Source organism: Branchiostoma floridae, chromosome 3 (assembly GCF_000003815.2).
Source record: "Branchiostoma floridae strain S238N-H82 chromosome 3, Bfl_VNyyK, whole genome shotgun sequence".
Classification (NCBI taxonomy): Eukaryota; Metazoa; Chordata; class Leptocardii; order Amphioxiformes; family Branchiostomatidae; genus Branchiostoma; species Branchiostoma floridae.
The window spans coordinates 30,246,261-30,268,653 of NC_049981.1; the positions used below are offsets into that span (position 1 = coordinate 30,246,261).

At 41.5% G+C, this 22,393-nt stretch overlaps 1 protein-coding gene across 1 annotated transcript; it reads left to right on the top strand.

Moving 5' to 3' along the window:
- The first annotated feature begins 3,975 nt into the window (after window positions 1–3,975).
- LOC118411815 (neuronal pentraxin-2-like) lies at window positions 3,976–6,806 on the top strand. The gene is made up of 4 exons (XM_035814300.1): window positions 3,976–4,162; window positions 4,281–4,674; window positions 5,480–5,860; window positions 6,796–6,806. The coding sequence occupies exons 1-4, from the start codon at window positions 4,067–4,069 to the stop codon at window positions 6,804–6,806; spliced, it is 882 nt and encodes a 293-aa protein (XP_035670193.1). The 5' UTR covers window positions 3,976–4,066.
- Window positions 6,807–22,393: the final 15,587 nt, after the last annotated feature.

Genomic DNA, 22,393 nt, shown 5'->3' on the forward strand with positions numbered 1-22,393 from the left:
AAATATCGGTTACTTCAGCTGAGTCTGCCAAGATGAAAAATACAACCTACATGTGCCTCCTACACATAAAGACTTGTTGTTTCTCTTGATACACCGTGTTCTGTGGTTCAATTCATAATGCCAGCTTTATGGTCCTGTGGTTTAGCAACATTTTTTCTCTTTGCTGGATTTTTATTTTTTCGCCAGCGCGCATTAATTTTGGGGTCTCCAGATGATGGCATCCATAAAATAAAGTCGGTGTGGCCTTATAATTGGAACCTACGAAGCAAACAAAGGGAGGCCAAAGCTCTTCATTGAGAGCACGATATAAGTGGTGAACGCTTGTTTTAAACCTTTATTTAGCCTTCGTTGAAGAGATTCATTAGTCACGTATGTTCACAGTTAATAGAATTTTTCGTCAATCAGTGACTTATCAAAGGTAAGTAGAACGTACCTCCAAATTTTCGATGGCTATCCAGTCCATCTTGTTCACGGAGTGACCTAGTTCTCGCGAGAGTTGCGAGAACTAGGTCAAGACTTGCGTGGATCTTCTGTCCCCCACCCCGCCTCCTTCCGGAGTAAGGGTAAGTAGGACTTGGGCAGCTCCCAGCCATCATTCCGATTCAGCTTTGCACCTTCCAACTGGATGTGAACTGCTTCTTTAACTTTTCTGTGTGCTTTATTTAGCCTTGATTTACATACAAAGTAATCCCTTCGGCCTGAGCCGTTTTTCAAGGGTTCAAGGTTTGGACGAGGTCAAGAGGTCAATCCATAACGCATAGTAATTTACAATAATACAAAAAAATGCTATTCCATAATCGTGTTCCCTTATTCAGTCCATAGTTACTCATTTGTGTTTCGTAACATGTTCTTTAAAGTTACTACCGAGTTTGCCTCTCGTACGTTTGGTCTTAAACTGTTCCATCGCACTGCACCTGAGTAGGATATTGATATTCTAAACACTTCCCTACGAACGATTGGTACATACAACAAGCTTGACTCGCTTTGCCGTGTTGTTCTAGCTGGCCTGTCTCTATACAGTAGGTGAACATGTCTCTCATGTAAGTTGGCAATAGGTTATTGAGAGACTTGTACATCAGCAAAGTCTTCTGGTGTTTATGTATAGATTTGATGTCCTTCCAGCCTAATTGGGTCAGTACTTCCGCCGAGGGTGTTCTGAACGGGGCTCTCAGGATCAGCTTCCCGGCCCTGTTCTGCATGCGTTGGAGTTTCAGTCGGTCTTGCTCCGGTGCGGCATCCCAGACAGTACTTCCATATATTATATACGGAAGGAATATGGTGTTGTACAAAGTACGAAGTGTAGACGGAGATACAAAGGGACTTACATGCTTCATAATACTCAATGATCGTCTAAATTTGGGACATTTTCAGTTCAGGCGACTGTCAATGTATATACCTAAGTACTTATACATGCTACACAGACTTATAAACTGGCCATTGATAGCCAATCTAGGGTTGTTGCAGTTTTTCAGACCTTTGTCTGTACCCAGTAGCATGCACTTACATTTCCCTTCATCAATGGACAGGGAATTCACTGCAAACCATTTAGATAACCTTTCGAGATCTGTCTGAAGGGCGGTCTCAATGGTCCCAGAATCCTTGCTGCTGAAGTGAATAACCGTGTCATCGGCATACACTGAAATTTCACAATTTACATGAATAGTAATTTACATGAATAATGAATAAAAGTGGTCCCAAAATCGAGCATTGTGGAACGCCGTACTTCGCCGCCGCTTTCAAATCCAGTTCGAGCGGGAGTAAAGAAAGTCAATATTAGTTTATTTATTTGCAAAATCATGCCCGAGGGCTAATTGCATACACAGTCTCAAGAACTAAGAGAGGTAAGTACATAAAACTAGTGTCTAATCAACTACGTGATACTATGAATACTATTGTCGGGTTTGACTTCTTCTTTGAGGGCAGTGGTTAATGAACTGTCCCACGTTCTGTATGATGGTGGGATTTTGTGCTTTTAGTAGAAATGTAGTCTTTTGGTGATCATTTAGGTGGTAAAAGCTTGGCGAAATTGTGGCAACTGTTTGAAATAATGTTTTTCTTTCGGTTTCATAGTGGGTACACTGACTGATAAAATGTGTTTCATTTTCCACTGCATTCATTGGACAATATGTACACAATCTCTCGTGGACAGGGAGCTGTTTATAGCGGCCCCTTTCTATCTCTAACGGATGTGCGCTTGTTCTTGACAAATATTGACAAGAACTTTTTTCGACAGACCGCTCGTATCCGGGTGGAGCAATCGACCGTCGTGCTCGCTGGAGCTTCATCGGCTCCCGCCAAACCTGTGTGACCGCGGGAATTGTCGTGTTGCTGGGCCTAGTCGCTGTCGGGCTTGCCCCTCTCACCTTCATCAATAGGAAGGTGAACACTTTATTGAGTGTCGAAACGTTTATTCTCTTTTCCTTAGAGTAGTTTTCATTGTTAAATAAATTCTATTTAAATTTTTTTTAAATGAATGAATGAAAGACCTTTATTGTACATTCGTGCTCCAACAAGCTAAGTACAGGTCGTAGCGATAAGGTACAGCTTCAGCTACAGAGACTACTATGTGCTACTATGTACAGGTTCAACTTCTTCTCGCTTCTTAAGACAGTTGTAAACACCTTCTGTAGTTGATGTTTTAAAGTCTGGCATCCTGGACCGTTTTTAGGAAATATCGGAACTGACCGTCACCCTTGACGCCTTGAAACGCGACCTGGACAGCATATCTCAACTGTCCATCGCCTTGAAACGCGACCTGGACAACGAGCGGAACCAAAATGCCGTCTTGGAGCAGCGTCTTCACGAGATAACCAAGACACCAGGCAAGTTGAAATGACCTTAGAAACCTTCGATTCAAAGGACAGAATGTTTCCAACACTTTTGAATCCTGATTTTATTAAAAATATAGTCCGTAACTGTAGTTGTACTTTAACAGGGCCACCCGGAATGTCCCAGTCTACAAGCCCTGCCGGACCGGCTGAACATGCAGGTGAGGCACTCATTTCAGTACTACCAATGCACTAACTCCCTCTTATTCACTCACTCACTCGCTGTCTCACTCACTCACTCACTCACTCACTCGATTATACTTTTCCACGGTTACCGGTCTTGCCCACTACAACCATGCAGATATTCCGTTTATTACAGATGACAGCGAACGCTCGCCGTGGCTTTCGAAGCACTAGTAATTTTCTAAAAAATTATCTTTTTCACAGTTCATCTTGATCCCATCACTTAACCCCACAGTGGGATAGTCCATTTCCTGACGTCTTTAAATTGATATCAAAGTCCCCAGGTTAATTTGAGGGGCAACGGGTCTTCCCCGAAATTATGTAACAACGTGTCCATTTTTCTGGCGTCTTTCCTCGAATGAGAAACCGCACCCACTGACCTTTCACTAGACTTGATGGAACTCAGACATAGTGCATTGATATTGGTATACCATTCTCCTACGCAGAGACATCCAACGGCGCTAGAAGACCACCGCTTGTCTGAAGTCTGCCTGCATCTCAACTGTCACGATCAGTTCCTGACCGCCCTGCTTATAGATATTAATGAGCTTACCCTTATATATATATATGCGAGATCACTTTTGAAAACTAAAAGGCTTATTCTCTGATTGGCTGCCAGCTGGTTTGTGACGACGCCCACAGGAACTAATCGTGACGGTTGAGATAGCAGAGTACAGACAAGCGACGGTTTGCTGGCGCCGTTGGATGCATCTGCGTAGGAGAATGTGGTATACCTGCACAGGAATCCCGCTCATTCAGGTTTCCAGATAATGTCCGTCTTATTTGAAAGGGTTTCATAATATCTACTTGCGACGGCAAGACTTGAGCCTTTAGTTTTATGAACTCCTGCAACCTGATGACATCCCGAGGAAAGTACTTGATCGAACTCAATACATTATTGACAAAGACGAATCATTTTTCTTGTCGTTTCGGCAGGTTATTTGCAAAAGATATTCTTTCCGGCTCCACGAAGCGTCAGTAACTACGCCAAGCTGGGGACAACATTGGACCAGGACTTAAGAAGCTTTACTTTATGTCTGCACATACGCACCGACATGAGGTCCACCAGCCATCCAGGTGTGGTCAGCTATGCTGTACAAGGACAAGACAATGAGCTACTCTTCTTCAATAACGGAGGGATCGGATTCACAGTAAGTTAGCAATCACAAACCTCTGCTATCTAACTCGCCACTAATCTTTTTTTTCTCAATACTAATTTAGCATTGTATGCTGTAATTTCAGAGGTAAACCTTCAAATATATTTTCCAGTTGTACGTACACGGTAAAACTGCTGCTCTTGGTGCCTTGCCTGTTTGGAATGGTGAGAGGCATGCAGTATGTGCCACCTGGCGCAGCAACGATGGAACCTGGCAGGTCTACACTGACGGCGTTCTTCAGGCTTCCGGCTGGGGGCTGAACGTAGGAGGAAAAGTGCGCAGTGGCGGAACATGGATCCTTGCACAGGATCAAGACACAGTTGGGGGAGGGTTCGACCGGAATCAAGCGTTCAGTGGAGAACTGTCACAGGTGAACCTCTGGGACCGCGTGCTGACTCCAGCTGAGATAGGGACAGACTTCTGTGGTCAACATGGCAACGTGATTGACTGGGCAACCACTGACATCAAGGTTTTGGGACAGGCCACTAATGACGAATATCGCTGCGGTAAGTACCGTACTTAACTTATTACCTTCGCCTAGAAGGTTATGTTTTCAGTTGCCACGGTGTATTGGCTATGCTGTGGGTTTGTATGTATGTCAACAGCACAAAATTCAATTATTGCATCCCATCACTAATAATGTATATGACTCTTCACCCGTCTCGACACATAGTTCCATCACGAAAACCAAGCCAAGGACGTTCGATGGCTCTTTTTTTTTACTTAGTGGTCACCACGTAACAAAACCTGAGGTCATTTCAATGTGCGACCCGAAGGACACTCCAGGGTTACAGGTTACATTGTAACTGTAACAGCATCTCTTCTCCCTAGGTCAGAAGCGTCATGATTGAGAACAGCCCAATTGATCATTTAGCGTTTGGGGGGGGGGGGGCGTTTGGATCATGGACATATAGATATTTGTATTGCAGGCGTATATCGATCTCGAAGCAAATGTTGAGAGACAGAATCGTGTAGTTTGCCTAGCTGACAAACGGACTTTGTTTTGAATCAATTTACTAGTATTTGAATTGAAATTGATACTTAATAGGTTCATCTGTGCTTGCTTAGGAAAAGCGATTCTTTATAATCACGCCCCGTCTGCTCTGCTGATTTCAACTCCACGGAACATTGGTGACGTTGTACGTGTACATACCTCACTCTCGTCATATTTGACCTCAAATCACCTGCGCGAGGTACATTGCGAATGACAAATATGACCTAGAAACCATTATACTCTCTTTCTTTATGCTCAACCACAGTTAGTTGAGTAATGAAGGTTAGTATTTACCCCACATTTTCTTCTCTAAACAGGATGTCCAAAGATATACTACATTAATGTTAACGGAGTTTGCTACAAGTACTATCCTGAGGCGAAGACGTACGCCCAGGCTCAACAGACGTGTGCCGCAGATGGGGGACTGTTGGCCATGCCAAAAGACGATCAGACCAACAATCTTATCAACAGCCTTGGATCTGGAAACCGCTGGATCGGGCTGACGGACGTCGCCAACGAAGGCCAGTGGGTGTTTGAGAACGGACAGGCCCTGGAGTCAAATGGTTATTCTAACTGGAATTTAGTGGAACCGAATGGTGGCAGTGGAGAAAACTACGCTGCCTTCTCGTGGACTGGGTCAGGGTGGCAGGATTGGCCAGGGAACTCGGCAATGCCATTCACCTGTCAGATAGGTGAAGGTAAGTGTTATAGGACCAATATTACTATCATTACAACATTGTTATAACTTTGTTATCTTTATGGAAAATGGATATATTGTTGGTTTTTTTGTGTGTGCGTGTGTGTGTGCGTGTGTGTGTGTGTGTGTGTGTGTGTGTGGTGTGTGTGTGTGTGTGTGTGTGTGTGTGTGTGTGTGTGTGTGTGCGGTTGTGTTTTCCGATTTTTGTAGCCAGTATAACTCAAGAACCTCTGGATGGAATTTTATGATATTTGGTAGTAGGTGTTGTGAAGAGGAAGGTGAAGGTCTATTTCGTGCCCTCTGGTATGTGACCTTGGTGCCGCAGTAGAACATAGTCGCCATGGCAATGTATTTTTTCCATTGCCAATCTTGTTAAAATGGTGTGCGTCTCTGGTATCCATCGTGAAGCTGTGTGGCTGTTTCCATTTGCTGTCCTTCGGTTAAAGGTGGGGTCACACCTGCGTATATTTTCAGTCCGCATGAGTTCCGTTTTGACATTTTGGCTAATTAAAAGTCATTTCTTCCATACGCGGCCGCACACACAAGACGCACCTCAAACGCATCTGAATCGTTTTTAGATAGTTTCAAGTACGCAGGCAAACGGAAATATGAGCCCAGCACGCCCGATAGTTTGGGACATGCACAAAACTGTCGTTCGTACGCAGTTTAACCAAACTGCGTACGAACGACAGCCTAAACGTCATGAAGATGCAATACAGTGGTCCCACGATTGTCGAGTGCGGAATGAAGACGCTACCATGTTTGCGCTTTATACGCAGTAATACGCGGATATTGCGAGTACAAAGCGTACTTACAGCGCAGACAAAACGCACCATGAACGACCGTATAACGAATGCCCACATAGATCACGATTTAGTACTGCGATCGGGTTGCGCATACTACGCGTACTGATACCGTGATCAACGCACACTCCAGATTTGGAATAAATACGAAGGTGCATTTGAGTCCAGACAAAACAGATCATCTCAAGATGGCAGATCCAGGCCAGGACCAACGAATTTGTACCGGAGGCATGGATAGCTGGTCACAACTTGGAGGACACCATCAATGTGACTGGTCCCAACAGAGCCTCCAGTGAAAGGAAGATGCAGAGGAACCTACCAAAGCACTGGGTCAATTTGTGTAACACACGGGTCATTTTGTGTAACAGATATTTGACTTTATTTGCTGATAATACTATTTTTGTGTGTGTAGAACCACATGATATAAAGGTGCAAAATAGAGACATATTACAACTTTGAAAGAGGGCGTAAGGTTTCATAATTGTTTAATCTATGTGTTTGATAAGCATCTTGAATACGTTTGAGTGTATGAGTGTGATTTTTACAGTAGTTAAAATACTAAGATGATATAGGGAATCATTAAGGACAAAGTGAAAACAAACACAATCTTAACAGTGCATATAATTTTTAAAGGTAAATGATGGCCCACATTATTGTAAAAGTACATTTTCACTGCTTCACTGCTTCGCAAATGAATAAAAAAACCTCTCCACTGTTTACTTATCAATGTCCTACTTGCACTGCCTGTAAACAAAAATATACGTAGAACCTGTGTTCCTCTATCAAAAAAGCACTAGTGGCAATGCTCGCAGACAAGTATATGTAACAGAAACTGTTCCTCTTTCACCCATGACTGTATACTCATGGGTGAAAACTACATGACACAATAGACAAAGCAGGGGTTACGAAGGCTAGAGTAAATTAACAGCCTCTAACAAAGATCTTTGGTTTCCTCTTCCTGGGCAGCGTCCTCCTGGTCAGCCTCCTCCCAATATGATTCACGTCACACAGCTGATCGCGCTGATATCAACTCTCGTGAGACTGCCGAAAAACCCGGCGCATGGGTAGCAGCAACCAACAACCAAGACCAATGGCTGATGAGGGACCTGGGCGAGGTGAAAATCGTGACAGGCATCATCACCAAAGGCAGGGACTACTGTAATTGGCCGCATGGACCACATGACCAATACGTCACCTCATACGTCATTTCATACGGCGTGGAAAACGGCGATGAGAAGTTCTACACCAATGCGGAAAACGAGATTATTGTAAGCGGTGTCTCCTGCTTCTGTTTAAAACATAATACATTTATTTATTTATTAAGATTCACCAAAATGCAATGGAAGGTATGGCGGAACAGATGTTTCTTGGTAGAAGACGCCTTTTCAAGGCCGCCATATCGATATGACTCTTTGTAAATTGAAATATGAAAATGTTAGCGTTTTCATTTTGGCAAGAAAATCGAAACTATCTCAGGGTTATCGAGGTATGTCGGTGCGTATGTTAAAACCCTAGTCCTGCTGCACACGACAATTGTCGGTCCACACATACTGGTACTTGGTGCCTGTAAGCAGGTCCTGTATCATTATGGGTCTGCTGTATTTTTCACCTACATCACATGTGGTATTCCACAGGAAAATGCATCAAATGGGTAGTGAATGCCAGCACAGCACAGAAGGGGTTAGCTTTTACTAGTTCGGTGAAGCAATCAGTTCTAGGAGGGCAAATCGGCCAAAGATTGGCAGCAGGACAGGGACAGATAACGTTATAAATACGCACATCTTTAAAGCATAGTGATGTATTGTTTTTTTTCTATTTGTGTCTGTGCTTTACTTTAGATTACCCTTGTTTATTGATTTACCATCGATTTGCTCTGTTGTTCCTTTCCTGATGTAATCGATACTACCTTTATATTGCTGTTTTAGCTTATTTGGTTCGTATCATTTTCTTTCCATTGTAGTATTGTAATTTATCTTCGGATCCGTGGTATATGTTTGCTATTGTCTTCTATCTTTGTTTCCATCTATATAAATCTCTGGTTCAATGTATGAGCTTATTGATGTTTATTTGAAATACAATAATGAATCTAGAAATTCGCACACAGGTTTTCACGGGGAACTCAGATCGTGATGGGGAGGTCCGCCATGACTTCAGAAACTACAGCGGCCCTGACGCTCTCATGGCGCGCTTTATCAAAATCCACCCCCGGACCTGGCATTGGCATATTTCTATGCGGGTGAAGATCGTAACATCAGGTAAGGGACAAGTCGTACTTTTCTTTTAAAAGCAGATGTTATCACTTTATCGGATTCCTTTACTCCTCTTGGTCCGACTGGGTAAACAATACACTCTGTCTTTCATGGTAAATTCAAGCCATTCATATAGCATATTCCAATCAATGTCATCATCTATGTCAGCATCTAAAACACCTTCAACCAACCTCTGTCATTGTAATTCGTTTGAAGTTTGAAGCAAATTCTTGCCCGTGGACAAAAAATGACAAACAATGGTAAACAGTATAGTTAGACTCTATTCTTAAGTCTAACTCTAATATGTAAAAGGCCAAAGCTTATCAGACCCCTCTCTCCTTCCTCTCATAATATAGCGGCGAATTGGACGATTCAGCGACGATATCGCGACAGCAAAGTGAATTTTGCTGAGTATAATGGAGCATAGGGATATTTTTGTTCGGAGACGATATCGTATACGTAAAACGATATCGTTTTAATCGAGCAATGCGTATATCGTAGACGTATTTACGCTATTTTAAGGTCTGTTTTTAGAAACGATATTTTGACAAGGAAATGATACCATAATGTATCTGGACAATCCTTTCTTGTTACGTTTTCAGTTGCAATGGTGTAGTGGTTATGCGGTGGGTCTGTATGTATGTCAACAGCATTACAAAAGTTTCCTACTCAGTCGGTCTGTCAGTCAGTCAGTCAGTCAGGCACTCAGTCACTCACTCACTCACTCACTCACTCACTCACTCACTCACTTACTCACTCACCCACTCACTCCCTCACTCACGCACTCATACTCAATACTCACTCACTCACTCACCCATTCATTCACTCATTCCTCACTCACTCACTCGCTCACTCACTCACTCACTCACTCACTCACTCACTCACTCACTCACTCACTCACTCACTCACTAATGAGTATTAAATCATCCCTGTCTATCTGTCTATCAAATTCCTGTCTATCAAATCATTTGAATCTGATAAAAGTTTCGTTTCTCTTTTCAGCACGAGGATAAGCGGCAAGCCGGGTTCCCGCCACCACACTTCATCCGTTCTCTGCCATCCGCTGTACAACACCACAGCTACAACTGGGCAGCTGCACCTTTGTCAGCGGACGCCAGGTTCTATCGATGTTACCACGAGTATTCAGGTTACCCTTGTCTAGTGAGAATTTAGCACAAAAACGTTATTGAAGATCACAGGAAGACGTTCATTAACAGGAAATAAACTTTTAGTAGTCATTTATGTGGTTAGTAATCATTTATGTGGTTAGTAGTCATTTATGTGGTTAGTAATCATTTATGTGGTTAGTAATCATTTATGTGGTTAGTAATCATTTATGTGGTTAGTAATCATTTATGAGGTTAGTAGTCATTTATGTGGTTAGTAATCATTTATGTGGTTAGTAATCATGTATGAGGTTAGTAATCATTTATGAGGTTATCAATCATTTATGTTGTTAGTAATCACTCATGTGGTTAGTAATCATTTATGTGGCTAGTAATCATTTATGTGGTTAGTAATGATTTATGAGGTTATCAATCATTTATGTTGTTAGTAATCACTTATGTGGTTACTGGTTAGTAATGATTTATGTGGTTAGTAATCATTTATGTGGTTAGTAATCATTTATGTGGTTAGTAATCATTTATGTGGTTAGTAATCATTTATGTGATTATCAATCGTTTATGTGGTTAGTAATCATTTATGTGGTTAGTAATCATTTATGAGGTAATCATTTATGAGGTTTAAACCGACCTGTCCTGTTGCTATTTGTTTGGAGGGAGTAACTTTTTCCTCTGTCTAGTTGCTTTATGACCTCATGATCAGTCCAACTCAAACATCTGTGAGTAGGGTTGGGTACCAGTAAAACCTATTAGAAAATAAACAGATTATATTACCAGAAATTGAAGCGTTTTGGGGCTTGCCGCTCGAAGAAAATAACAAGAGTGAAGTAAAGTTTATAGTCATTTCTACAAAGGAGCGTTGAGCTTTGTTTTTACCAAGTTTTACAGTCAATCGTACGAAGCCTTGCAGGATTTCAAAACGCCAGTGGGACCTGAACCTAGACCTGATCCTCTGGGGCCTGAACTGGACCTGAATGTTCTGTACCGGTACCCACCCCTACCTGTGAGTTGTGCATCCATTTATGGTTGGTATAGAAAAAAAGCTTCCACAATTCAAAAGCTTCACTCTAGTACTGGGGAATATAATTGATCTCTGTCAGAAATAGCTTAATTTGATGTTCAAAGACAAACAAACACCCCACCTGATGTTTTGAGTGTAAATAGCTGTCGAAACGAGAGGAAAGATTCTTATGCCACAAACATTCTCTGTGGGCCTTAGAAATATTTTTTGTGTTTAAACCATGAAACAAGGCACTTGGGTACTTTGAACACGTTTGCAATTCGTGGGCTGATGTTTCATCCCAAAATTTGTCTGAACAATTCTACTCTGTCAATGAAAGTGCATTTTCTGAAGAGGTACAGAAGAGCATGAGGCTTTACCATTCACTGTGTAACAGCATCGATCATTTCATCGTTGAACCTCGCAACATCTATGCTATATACATTATTTGCAGTAGATGAGTTATAAGATATACAATATACTACATGTAATACTGTGATTGGTACAATGTGCTGTAGAGGTCAAGCTTGCATCAGTAAGTCTTCTTAATAGGATGTGGTTTATCTTATGTATAAATACGTTATCTTCAATAGTTTCATATCGCATTTTTAAGCTAGGGGCACAACCCGCCGCATGTGCTTTTTGGAGGTCACATCCGCCACGTTTGTCTGAATACATGGGGAAGGGATGGCAAGAGCAGGGAGGGAGTAGGTCTCAACGCACGGTTGCGTTAGGTCTTGCAGCCCGATGGCAGAGAAAGTTCTACGGCGTGTCCGCGTGCTCCGAAATCCGTAGGATTCCGTACGATTTCGTACGGAGGCGTTACTTATCACTTACGGATCACAAAAGATTTTCCACGTTTTGGTACGTAGACACCACGCAGTTGCACGTACGGCGGGTTGTGCCCTTAGCTTTACAAGACTCTCCGATTTTTAGTACAGTATCTGTCATCAGTTGGCTGTAGATGCGGATTACAGCAGATGGTGCTGGCACAAATGACGTACCTGGTGCACTATATTTGTGGCCATGGTGAGCAAGGAACATGCAAAAATGTAAAAATACGCCACATGCACTTTTAATCTTTACAGTTTAAGTACATTTAAGATCCTTCTCGATTCAGCCAAATACATCTACAGTGCCTTACATACAAAGGAGAATAAAACATGCATGCATGGCATGACTTGTCTGAATATTTCAGTGTCCTGTGGGACAGTTACATGGCTGTTCTCGTATACAGTGTATGTATGACTGAGGGTCGTCTTTTCCACTTACTGATTCATCTTCATCCTCATTATCACACAAGGCTGTTCTCATACTTGTGGGACTAGGGGCAATTTTTCTATTGGAGTTACTAAAGAAATAAGGTTATCATCCGCATCCATGCATTCTCCTACGCAGAGACATCCAACGACGCCAGCAAACCGCCTCTTGTCTGTACTCTGCTATCTCAACCGTCACCATCAGTTCCTGACCGCCCTGCTCATAAATGAGATTACCCCTATATGCGAAATCCATTTTGAAAATTGAAAGGCCTGTTCTCTGATTGGCTGACAGCTGGTTTGTGGCGACGCCCACAGGAATTGATGGTGACGCTTATCGAAAACAGTAAGGGTCCTTCCCGGTGTGAGTGGATCAAATAAATCCGTCCGGATATGCAGCTTGACTGTTCAGTTCAGACCTGGTGTGCTACGCCATAAGACGGTTTACCGGGTATGTAAAACAAACAAACAGACAATTAACTGTGCTTATAATACAAAATTCACCAGCCATGGCCAGATTGATCTTCTGGAGTCCTGCATATAATCTTACACATTACTCTTCAAGCAGAGGTTAGGCTCCGAATGAGTTTTGACGTTTTTAGGCGTTTTTATTGGGCTTTCTATCTTGTGTTGTGTTGTGTTGTAGCCTAATGATTGTACTTTTAGAAGTGACGTTGTCTGGATAATTGTAAAAGTGGCACCACCATAGAAGTCATGAGTGTAGTTGCCAGCTTTGTAAGTGATATATATATCGATACCAGTCTATCACACTAGTGTCACTTTTACTACACTAGTTCAATTTTTCAAATACAGGAATGAATGATTTGAAGTCAGTGCTACCGTGTTTTGTCACTTAAACTTTTGTAACAATGTTTATGGTGTCTATTTTGGTGTTAGCAATTTTGTTTTCTTACCCACCTTGTTTTTTTCGCCCTATCTCATTATTTTTGCAGTCTGCAGAGGATGTCATCCATAAAATTACTTGCTGTGGCCTAACTACAAAAGACAGGTGAGCACCCACAACCGTGTAAACGTGCACAGCTGTTCCAGCATCTTTGGCACCTGCTGGCATATGGTACCTGTTAGTGATTCATCGTTATTCTCATAGAAGAGAACTGGAGAAACAAAGATAGCATATTTAGCAGCTACTGCCACATGGCTGTTCTCTTACATATAGAACTGAGAATTATCTTTTCCACTGACTGATTCATCGTCATTCTCGTACAGGATAACTGGAGAAGCCTCCAATGCGATCTAATACTGTTAGTAACAAAAGACAGGTAATCCTCTGTACAGCTGTTTCAGTGTCGTTAGCTGATGTTGTATGTCCTGTTGTGATACTCTTTGGAAAAAGGATAATCTTTTACTGACTCACATCCATCCTCATCCCTGCCTCGCTCGGATAGGACGTTAAATGGAGGTCTCGTGTTTGGGGAGAGCCACACCTCGAGCACGTTAAAGAACCCGCCACACGTGAGATGGTGCGGTGTGAGTGGTTCAAAACCTGCAGTCCCTGGCCGCAGCTGGGGCAATTGATGTCACCTGAGTGGCGCCGAATGGCAGCTCAATCCAGACCCTTACGATTTAGCCCAGCCTATTGTAAGCTCCTCGTAATTCAGCCTCTGCCTGTCAACAGAGAGTAGTCGGCCCACCCAATAACAGCATAACTGTAGAGTATCAGCACCATGGACAGCTGCTAGCCGATTCTTGTCAGCAGCCGGGAGACACGAGACTTCTCGGGGTGGAGGTAAAACGTAATATTCATTTTCGAACCTACCAGGCTGCTCTCCGTGGTCTGTACCTGTATGTGGTGTCCACTGCGACGTTACTACGTAATCATACTCTTCCCTGTCTACCCACCTTCTCTGGTCATGAATACTGGATGTGAAAGTAGCTGGAAGGCAGCTCAACAGCAGATACAAGCGTCACTGCGAACTAGTTACACTTCTACAGCGACAATCCGAAGCCGGATAATAATGCTTTCGGCCTCGTTATTGGATGAAAAGTTTGCAAGGCGTGGGCAAAGGTTTCAACCCCAAGATTTGTCTGCAACTCGCAGAAAAACAAAAACAGCTGCGTCATACCCCCGCTGATCTTTCCATATAAGGACAAGAGTTTCAGCGCTTCTCCCAGACTTATCGCGATATAATATTCAATATGCATGCATCTTGCACTCTGCCTATTTTAGACTGCGCACTCTTTGCTTGCTACAGTACAGCAGAAATGTATGAGCAAGCAGAACCCGTCCGGACCCCTTCCTCCGGCCCCGGTAGCGGCGAAACCAGCGGGCCGCCGCCCGTACCCCCTCATGTCCATCGGGGTGGTTCCCGCGGGCGTGTCCGCCATGGCAACGGCGCTGACGAGTGGCAAGGAGGCCGAGAAATGTCCACAGACACGTACGAAGAAGCCGAGACCGTGAAACGTTTCGCCACGTACACGTCTGCAGGTAGCTTTTTCCTGTGTATTTTGCCTCTGGATTCTTTCTCGTGTGCAATCAGAGTATTTTTTGAAAATGTAGATATGATTCGTCCCTTACATAATTTCTGATCATCTAACGGGAGTATCACGGTGAAGGCTGGATGATATTAACACAATAATGTAGTCTCTGCATTTTGTCATGTACACAGAGCAATGGACTGCGATAATACCGCTATGATTTTACATATATAACTTTATTGCACAACAATTGTACAAGGTACAAAGTATGGCATCTACATAACTACAATTCTATAGCTTAACGTAAGGCTTATCTAACTAATACAGGAGTTGTAGTATGGGATAAGGTTCCTTACAATCATTGGAGGCTTTTACAATAATTGCAGGAATTTCTAATGTGTACACATTCTTTGATATATTTTCCTATATCTGCCATGCAGGGATTGTCACATGTCATGATGTATTTGAATTTGCACTTAAGGTCCATTGAGATAAATCCTTGTGTATAAAATGACAGCCTTGTGTATAGAGAATTGCGTAAATCAGAATATTTGGGACATACAACCACAAAGTGATATCCGTATTCAATTACACTGACCTTATGATTGGAACCTACGAACCTATAAAAAAAGAAACAAAGGTAGGCCAAAGCTCCTCATTGACAACACGATGGAGAATAAAGTAAAATGAAGAAACTTTTGAGTCTGGTTCGAGAGGGAGTAAATAAAGTCAGTAATTATATTGACAAGAGATTCAAGTGAAAGTTTTAATGACCAAAACGTAAGGACTATTTTTAACAGACCGCCCGTCTCCGGGTGGAGCAAGTGACCGCCGTGCTCGCCGTAGCTTCATCAGCTGTATGGCCGCGGGCATTGCCGTGCTGCTGGGCCTGGTCGCCGTCGGGCTCGTCCCTCTGACCTTCATCAATAGAAAGGTGAACACTTTATTGAGTGTCGAAACTTTTATTCTCTTTTCCTTAGAGTAGTTTTGATTGTTAAGTAAATGGTAATCAAAATTTTTAAAAACCTTCTGTAGTTGATGTTTTAAAGTCTGACAACCTGAACCGTCGTTAGGAAATATCGGAACTGACCGTCACCTTTGACGCCTTGAAACGCGACCTGGACAGCATATCCCAACTATCCATCGCTTTGAAACGTGACCTGGACAACGAGCAGAACCAAAATGCCGCCTTGAAGCAGCGTCTTCACGACATCAATACACCAGGCAAGTTGAAACGACCCTAGAAACCTTCAATCAAAAAGGATAGAATGTTTTCAGCACTATTGAATCATGATTTGTAAAAAAAAAAGTATAGCCCGTAATTGTAATTGTGCTTTATCAGGGCCACGGCCACCCGGACCTCCGGGAGAAAAGGGAGCCATGGGGCCAGCTGGCCCTGTGGGAACGGACGGGCCGCCCGGACCATTTGGGCCCCGAGGGCTGATGGGACCCGTCGGGACGCCTGGTCCTACAGGGATGTCCCAGGCTCCAAGCCCTGCGCGTGCCGGACTGGCTGAACATGTAGGTGAGACACTCATTCCAAAGTTGAAAGCGTAACTGTGTAATTCTTTATCATTTCATTTCATTTCTCGAAAATTAAAAAAACAAGTGCTTTTAAAAAAAGCTGGCGTTTCGTCTACGTTTATGAGTGTGAACTGTCTTTTTCTTGAAGTAAAATCTGTTAGAAAAAGTCACTCAAGGGCTGTTGCGTCTATAAGAAAATTGTTATTTTGGAAAGGAGTACTGTTTAATAGCTGGTCTTGGCTTACAACTTTATTTTAAAATGTACAATAAGTTCATTATATAATCTATTAATATATTAGTACTCAGGTACTTATGTACACTTGAAAAAGCACCATCAGCACTGTGACAAGATTCTATCTAAATTGACTACCAAATGTCAAACAAATATCCAAACCAATTAACAGCTACCTCATCTCTATTATACTGGTTTCCGCATTTACAACATTTCTTCCTTGTTTTCCTGGATAATTTTGCTAATATTCATGAAAATTTCCATACTTTTGTGTCGAGCGGTGTGACTTTCCACGTCTGTGTTGTCTGAAAACTTCTGAATGAAGTCGATACTGAACAATGGAGCATTTGCTACTGTAAGAAAGGATCGCTGTTTTTGATGGAGTTTCATGCAAACAACATCAAGAGCCTCTGTTTACATCATGAATAGTAGTTTAGTGGCGAGTGTTTTGCGAGAATCATCTTACCGCGCATAGGAGCCGCTGCACGGTATTTTCCATTAGGCCATGTTGATTTAATTATATGGATGACATCCGCGCTCGCACCAATTTTCGGCCGTTTCCAAAAAAAAAAAAGTTTTCCACCACACAATAAATTGTACAAAGCAGCTGTAAAATGAGCACAAATATTCCGTAGATTAAAAAAAAAGTATCAGAAAACAGATAATTAATCATAGTCTAATGCCATAGAATGCCAAAATAAATCTAAACTCAAAGAATAAGATGTGAAAGGACAGAAAGAAAAAAAAATCTTCTGTTGGTAGGGAGAGGTACCAGTACAGAAATTCAGGTCCCGTTCAGGTCCAGAAGAAACTTGAGAACTGGCAATACTCAAAACAATGGTAATTGGTCAGTTTTGCTACAAAGGAATCTGTTTGGTGGACTATTAGACTCCCACTAGCATTTAAAAATCCCATCTCCAAGTAATAAGGGCCAACTGTCTTTGTACCTTTGACTGTAGAAACTTGGTACAATTGACTATAAACTCTACTTGACTTCCTCTTGTTGTCTTCTTGGCCCCCGGTAAGACCCTAAATGCCTGCCGACATAGTGTGTCCATTTTGTAATTGGCGAAACCTGTTCCTCTGATTTTTTTCCAGGTCTGTTTTTTTCGGATTGGTCCAAGAAGAAAAAAATTGTCTTGCACCCGTATAATATACTGGTCCCTACACCTAACTGTTGGTATACCATACTATGTGTGTTTAGTCCTATGTTCAACATTCCTGGCCACTTTGATTTCATACTGGAGGCAACTTTTTTGGGGGGGCAAAACTTTTTTTTATTCGCTCGCTCGCATCAATTTTGGAGTTCCATATAATCAAATCAACATGGCCTTACCATGAACAGAAAAATTCGAATGCCGGGTTTGGAATCTATGTTCATAAGACAAAGGCCTTGCATATATGAAATGAATACTAAAATTTAAAAAAATGATATATAAAAATATAATATCAATAAATAAATAGAATATTCATATATTATCTTCAATATTTAAAAAGAAAAAAATTCACTCTCGGTTTCGAACCAGGGACTTTCGCATCCGAAGACCTGTGACTTTACCGATTGAGACCGATTGAGCTAAGTTGTTACGTGTATTATATGTGAGTGTACATGATGCTTTAACCTCACTACATAGTATTATTTATGTCGATTTTCGGTCGCTTTCTTGATAAAATCATTTTTCTTAAATAATAAAAAAGTGATATATAAAAATATGATATCAATAAACAAATAGAATATTTGTATATTAACTTAAATATTTGAAAAGAAAAAAAATCCACTCTCGGACTCGAACCAGGGACTTTCGAATCCGAAGATCTGTGGCTTTACCGATTGAGCTAAGTTGTTACGTGTATTATTTCTGAGTGTACATAATGCTTTAACCTCAGTACATAGTATTATTTATGTCGATTTTCGGTCGCTTTCTTGATAAAATCATTTTTTTTCTTGTGCAATCTTGTGGAATAGATGTTATATGGCCATTTTCCAGGATATTGAAGTCCGAAACCACAATGCAATGGTATTTCCGAACAGTTGCATGCGGTCGCATGCCATGATATAACCTCCTTGGTTGAACCAAACCAAACCAAGCATCCATTCCTTGAAGCACTGAAGGTAAAACCCATTACATTGCGTTTCGTCGCCGAGGGCGACGAAACGCAAAAAAATCCGCACAGCATAGGGTCTCCCTTTCTCAACCGGTCTTTCTCTCACTCTCCATACATCTCTCTCTTTATATATATATATATATATATATATCATGTCAAGCAATCACTCAATTAATTAGTTGATAGTTTCTTATCAGTATGTATTGAGCAGTATTTCCCAAGTTACTACAATTCTTCATTTAAGCATCTTGCTCCAAAGGTTACCCAATGTGACGTGGAATCTGCTACAAGGCCTTCAACAATCTATCTATCTATCTATCTATATATATTTGTATCTATGTTGCTTTCCTAGTACCTCCCTCCCTGACTGGGTGGATATAGGTGCGTACCTCCCTTGCTTAGTTCCTACCTCACTGTATACCTCCCTCCCTCCCTCTCTCCCTCCCTACCTGCCTGCCTCCCTCCCTCCCTCCCTCCGTCCCTCCCTCCCTCCCTTTCTTATAGAAACGTCAATAATCTTAGCAAAATTTGCCCCTCTTTTCGGGGAATTGCGTTTCAGAGGGTCCAGATTTTGACATTTTATCGGGGATGTTCACCGTTTCATTACTTACAAATGCTACACGCAAAAAGTCCCCGTCAGTTACCACAATTACCTTATAGCATTTTCCCATTAATTATGCAGATTAGGTTTTATTTTGTATTATATATTTAACGTTATATCAATATTCTTCTCTTTCTCAGTTACAAATGTCACATGTTGCAATAGTCCTATTATAGAACTGAGCGTGTTTAGACGATTTCCTAACTAATTATGCAAATTAGAATCAAATTTGCATAATTAATATGTGATTACATGACGCATCATTTAAGCTATCTACATGCCAAAAATCCTGACAATACGTCAACCCCATCTTAAGTTATTCCCTTTCAATTTTTGACTTCATGTTGTTTGCTTCAACAGAGAATCACAACCTGAAGATCAAGACGAGCGCTTCTGCCGAGTCTCAGAGTGATGATCCTGTCACCATGGAAATCTTTTCTGACGATTGCGAGGGCGTATGCGCGACAGTGACGATATCCGGACTTGCAAATAGAGGGTAGGCAAAATCAGATACCTGAAACCCATACATGATCGTGTACTTTATGTCATTTGCCTGCGTGTTATCCATGTGAATTTACCCGCGCTCTCATATATGTACTCCCGATCAGAATCTGAGTGAATATGTAAATAGCGAATATTGGAAACCCAGTAAGCTAAGATGGGATTCGAGATCAAATTTACCTAGAATTTTGTACGACTTCTATGCATGATAGAAACCAAGTGTAGTTTATTGTGCCAATTTGAATGCCTTGCCAACACTGTATATATATATATATAACAAAGGAGTTCCCTTTGCATTTTGACACCACACAGAAAACGTGCAAAAAGAAACCCTTAATAATAATATGTTAAATTTTATAATTTTTTTTATTTTCTCACTTGCACAACACTGAAGGATCGAGTACCATCGAACCTTCACCGCTTCCAACTTCGGGGTCCCCACGCGGCTTCTACTGACAGCTTCAGAGGAAGACTGGCTCAAACTAGACTGGGTAATTCCATATATTAAAACTTCTTAGTATAGTATTCAGCCCACTCGTCATCCCAACTTCCCCACATTCACAGATGAGCAGAAAGCCACTTTGCTCTTAAAATCGCACAACCCACAAATGGTAGAAATAAGTGGGGCCATAGCTTCGCCTTCCTCCGCCTCCATAAAAGAAGTGAAACCCATCCATTTTTTTTTAAATTAGTCAACACTAGGATTCTATAAGTCTCTTTTTACAATAATGTTTATCACTGTCCATTGCCACAAGTATATATCCTTGAACCTATGTTTCCACCATGTACTTGCACTTGGCCTCCGGGCATGAACTTGCAAATAAACTTTCAACTTTTAGCATCAATCAGTATGAAAGAACTCAGAAGTTTGCTGCTATATTATCCTTTTTTTTTTTCAATTTCCCAGGTTGATGTCTATAATGCCTATACCGAGCGGTCCTACCGTTTTCCATGCCCCAATGACGGTTGCCAGTTATCTACTAACTCTTCAGAGGGTAGCAGGCAGCTTCTCTTGGCTGGTGATGGTTAGTGATATGAAGTGAAATTATGATAGGCGGTCTTCAGTCCATCTGGATTACATATATTGTATGGTGTGAACGTTTTTCCTTTGTCAAAACTCCATTTTAACACTTCATCACTAATTATGCAAACATATTCCATATTTACATTAAAATTAGTCAATAGTTAAGCTCCAAGGACCGCAATGTCGGAATGAAATAAAGAAATGGTTGTGAAAAAAAATTATTTACCTACAAGACTGTTTGGACATTCAACATAGTCATACGATGCGGATAGTTTTTTTTACCCTTTTAATAATGTAATATTGATGAGGAAATGATGCCATCATACAGACACAGATGAGACTATCTTAGACTGTGTCCGTATACACAGTAACGATAGAAGTGCGAAGCCCTGAATGACTTACGTATATTTTACCGCCATGAAATATTCACGGCGGTTATATTTTCACTGGCACTTGTGTGTGTCTGTCTGTCGATTCATACTTGGTGTGTTGGTGGGGTGTGACGAAAGCTGAAAAACATGATTAGATTTTGGGCCTCCTTGAGGATTCCCTTGGTATTGCAGCTGAAGTTCATGTTTTGATATCTCGTCTTTTGAAAAAGCTATGGTCACAATGTTTGGGCGTTAGATAGGTCTTTTGCTCGGAATGAACTGACGTGAGTCCTCTAGCGACGAGGGTTGGCATTGCAGGGGCATTTTTTTCTAAAAACAATTCCGAAGAGCATAACTCAAGAAAGGAATAACGGATGATGATTTTTTGCATGTAGGTAGCTTAAACCTGATTGATGATTTGTGATGATTTGATGATTTTTGAAAATGATTTTATGTATGTAGGTATAGCCAAGGAGGTACCCTCCTTGGTATAGCTTACACCAAACTGTATAAAAGGAAATACCAATTATGGTACATTTGCAAACTTAATGAGAATATTCTATCATAGCAGCTCCCAAGAATTGGCGTGAAGATATACATTGCGGAGAGGGCTACCCTGATGCAGACGGCAACCCTGCTGAATGCGACCCTGACGGTATTTACCCATGCTGCTCTTCGGCAAACTGGTGCGGCAACACTGCGGCCCACTGCTACTGTCCGGACTGTGTCGACTACAGGAACAAAACCTCAGGTTCTCTACTGAAACACGTATACAAGATGTTTGTATAGGGGGATAAGTAACGTACACCCCTTTTACTTGACGTTTAGTGACTGTCAAACTTATCCGATCGGAAAATGTAAGTACTTGATAAGAACGTTTTTCTGATTGCTCGCGTCTTCTGAAGCGGCAAATCAAAAATCAAAATTCATACAAGATGCTTGGAGCAAAAAAAATCGTTATATAAGAATAGCTCGATTTCATATTTTGTAGCCCTTTTGAATAAACAGTTGAGCTCACTACTTGTAGTTGTGATCTCCCATATCACTATTGTCAACTACTATCCTGCTATCTGTATTGTCGTAGATTGTTAATTATTTTATTATTATATAAAACATATTTGTGCGATTTGAAAGAATTAAACATGAAGCTGAACAGACAGTCCATTAATCTTTTGTCAAGACATTATTGCAGTCTTTGCAACAATGTAAGCTACTAGTGAATAATTTTTCTTTAATATTGGTTTGGGTTTGACTTAATTCTGTTATAAAATCTATCTGGCTTGTCTTACCACGTGCCACTGTGC

What these genes read in the sequence shown, in the direction of transcription:
- LOC118411815 (XM_035814300.1), top strand. Translation starts at nt 4,067, where the DNA reads ATGAGGTCCACCAGCCATCCAGGTGTGGTCAGCTATGCTGTACAAGGA. An exon ending in ACGGAGGGATCGGATTCACA is followed by an intron (nt 4,163 to 4,280) that starts GTAAGTTAGCAA and finishes TATATTTTCCAG; the next exon opens with TTGTACGTACACGGTAAAAC. An exon ending in TAATGACGAATATCGCTGCG is followed by an intron (nt 4,675 to 5,479) that starts GTAAGTACCGTA and finishes TTCTCTAAACAG; the next exon opens with GATGTCCAAAGATATACTAC.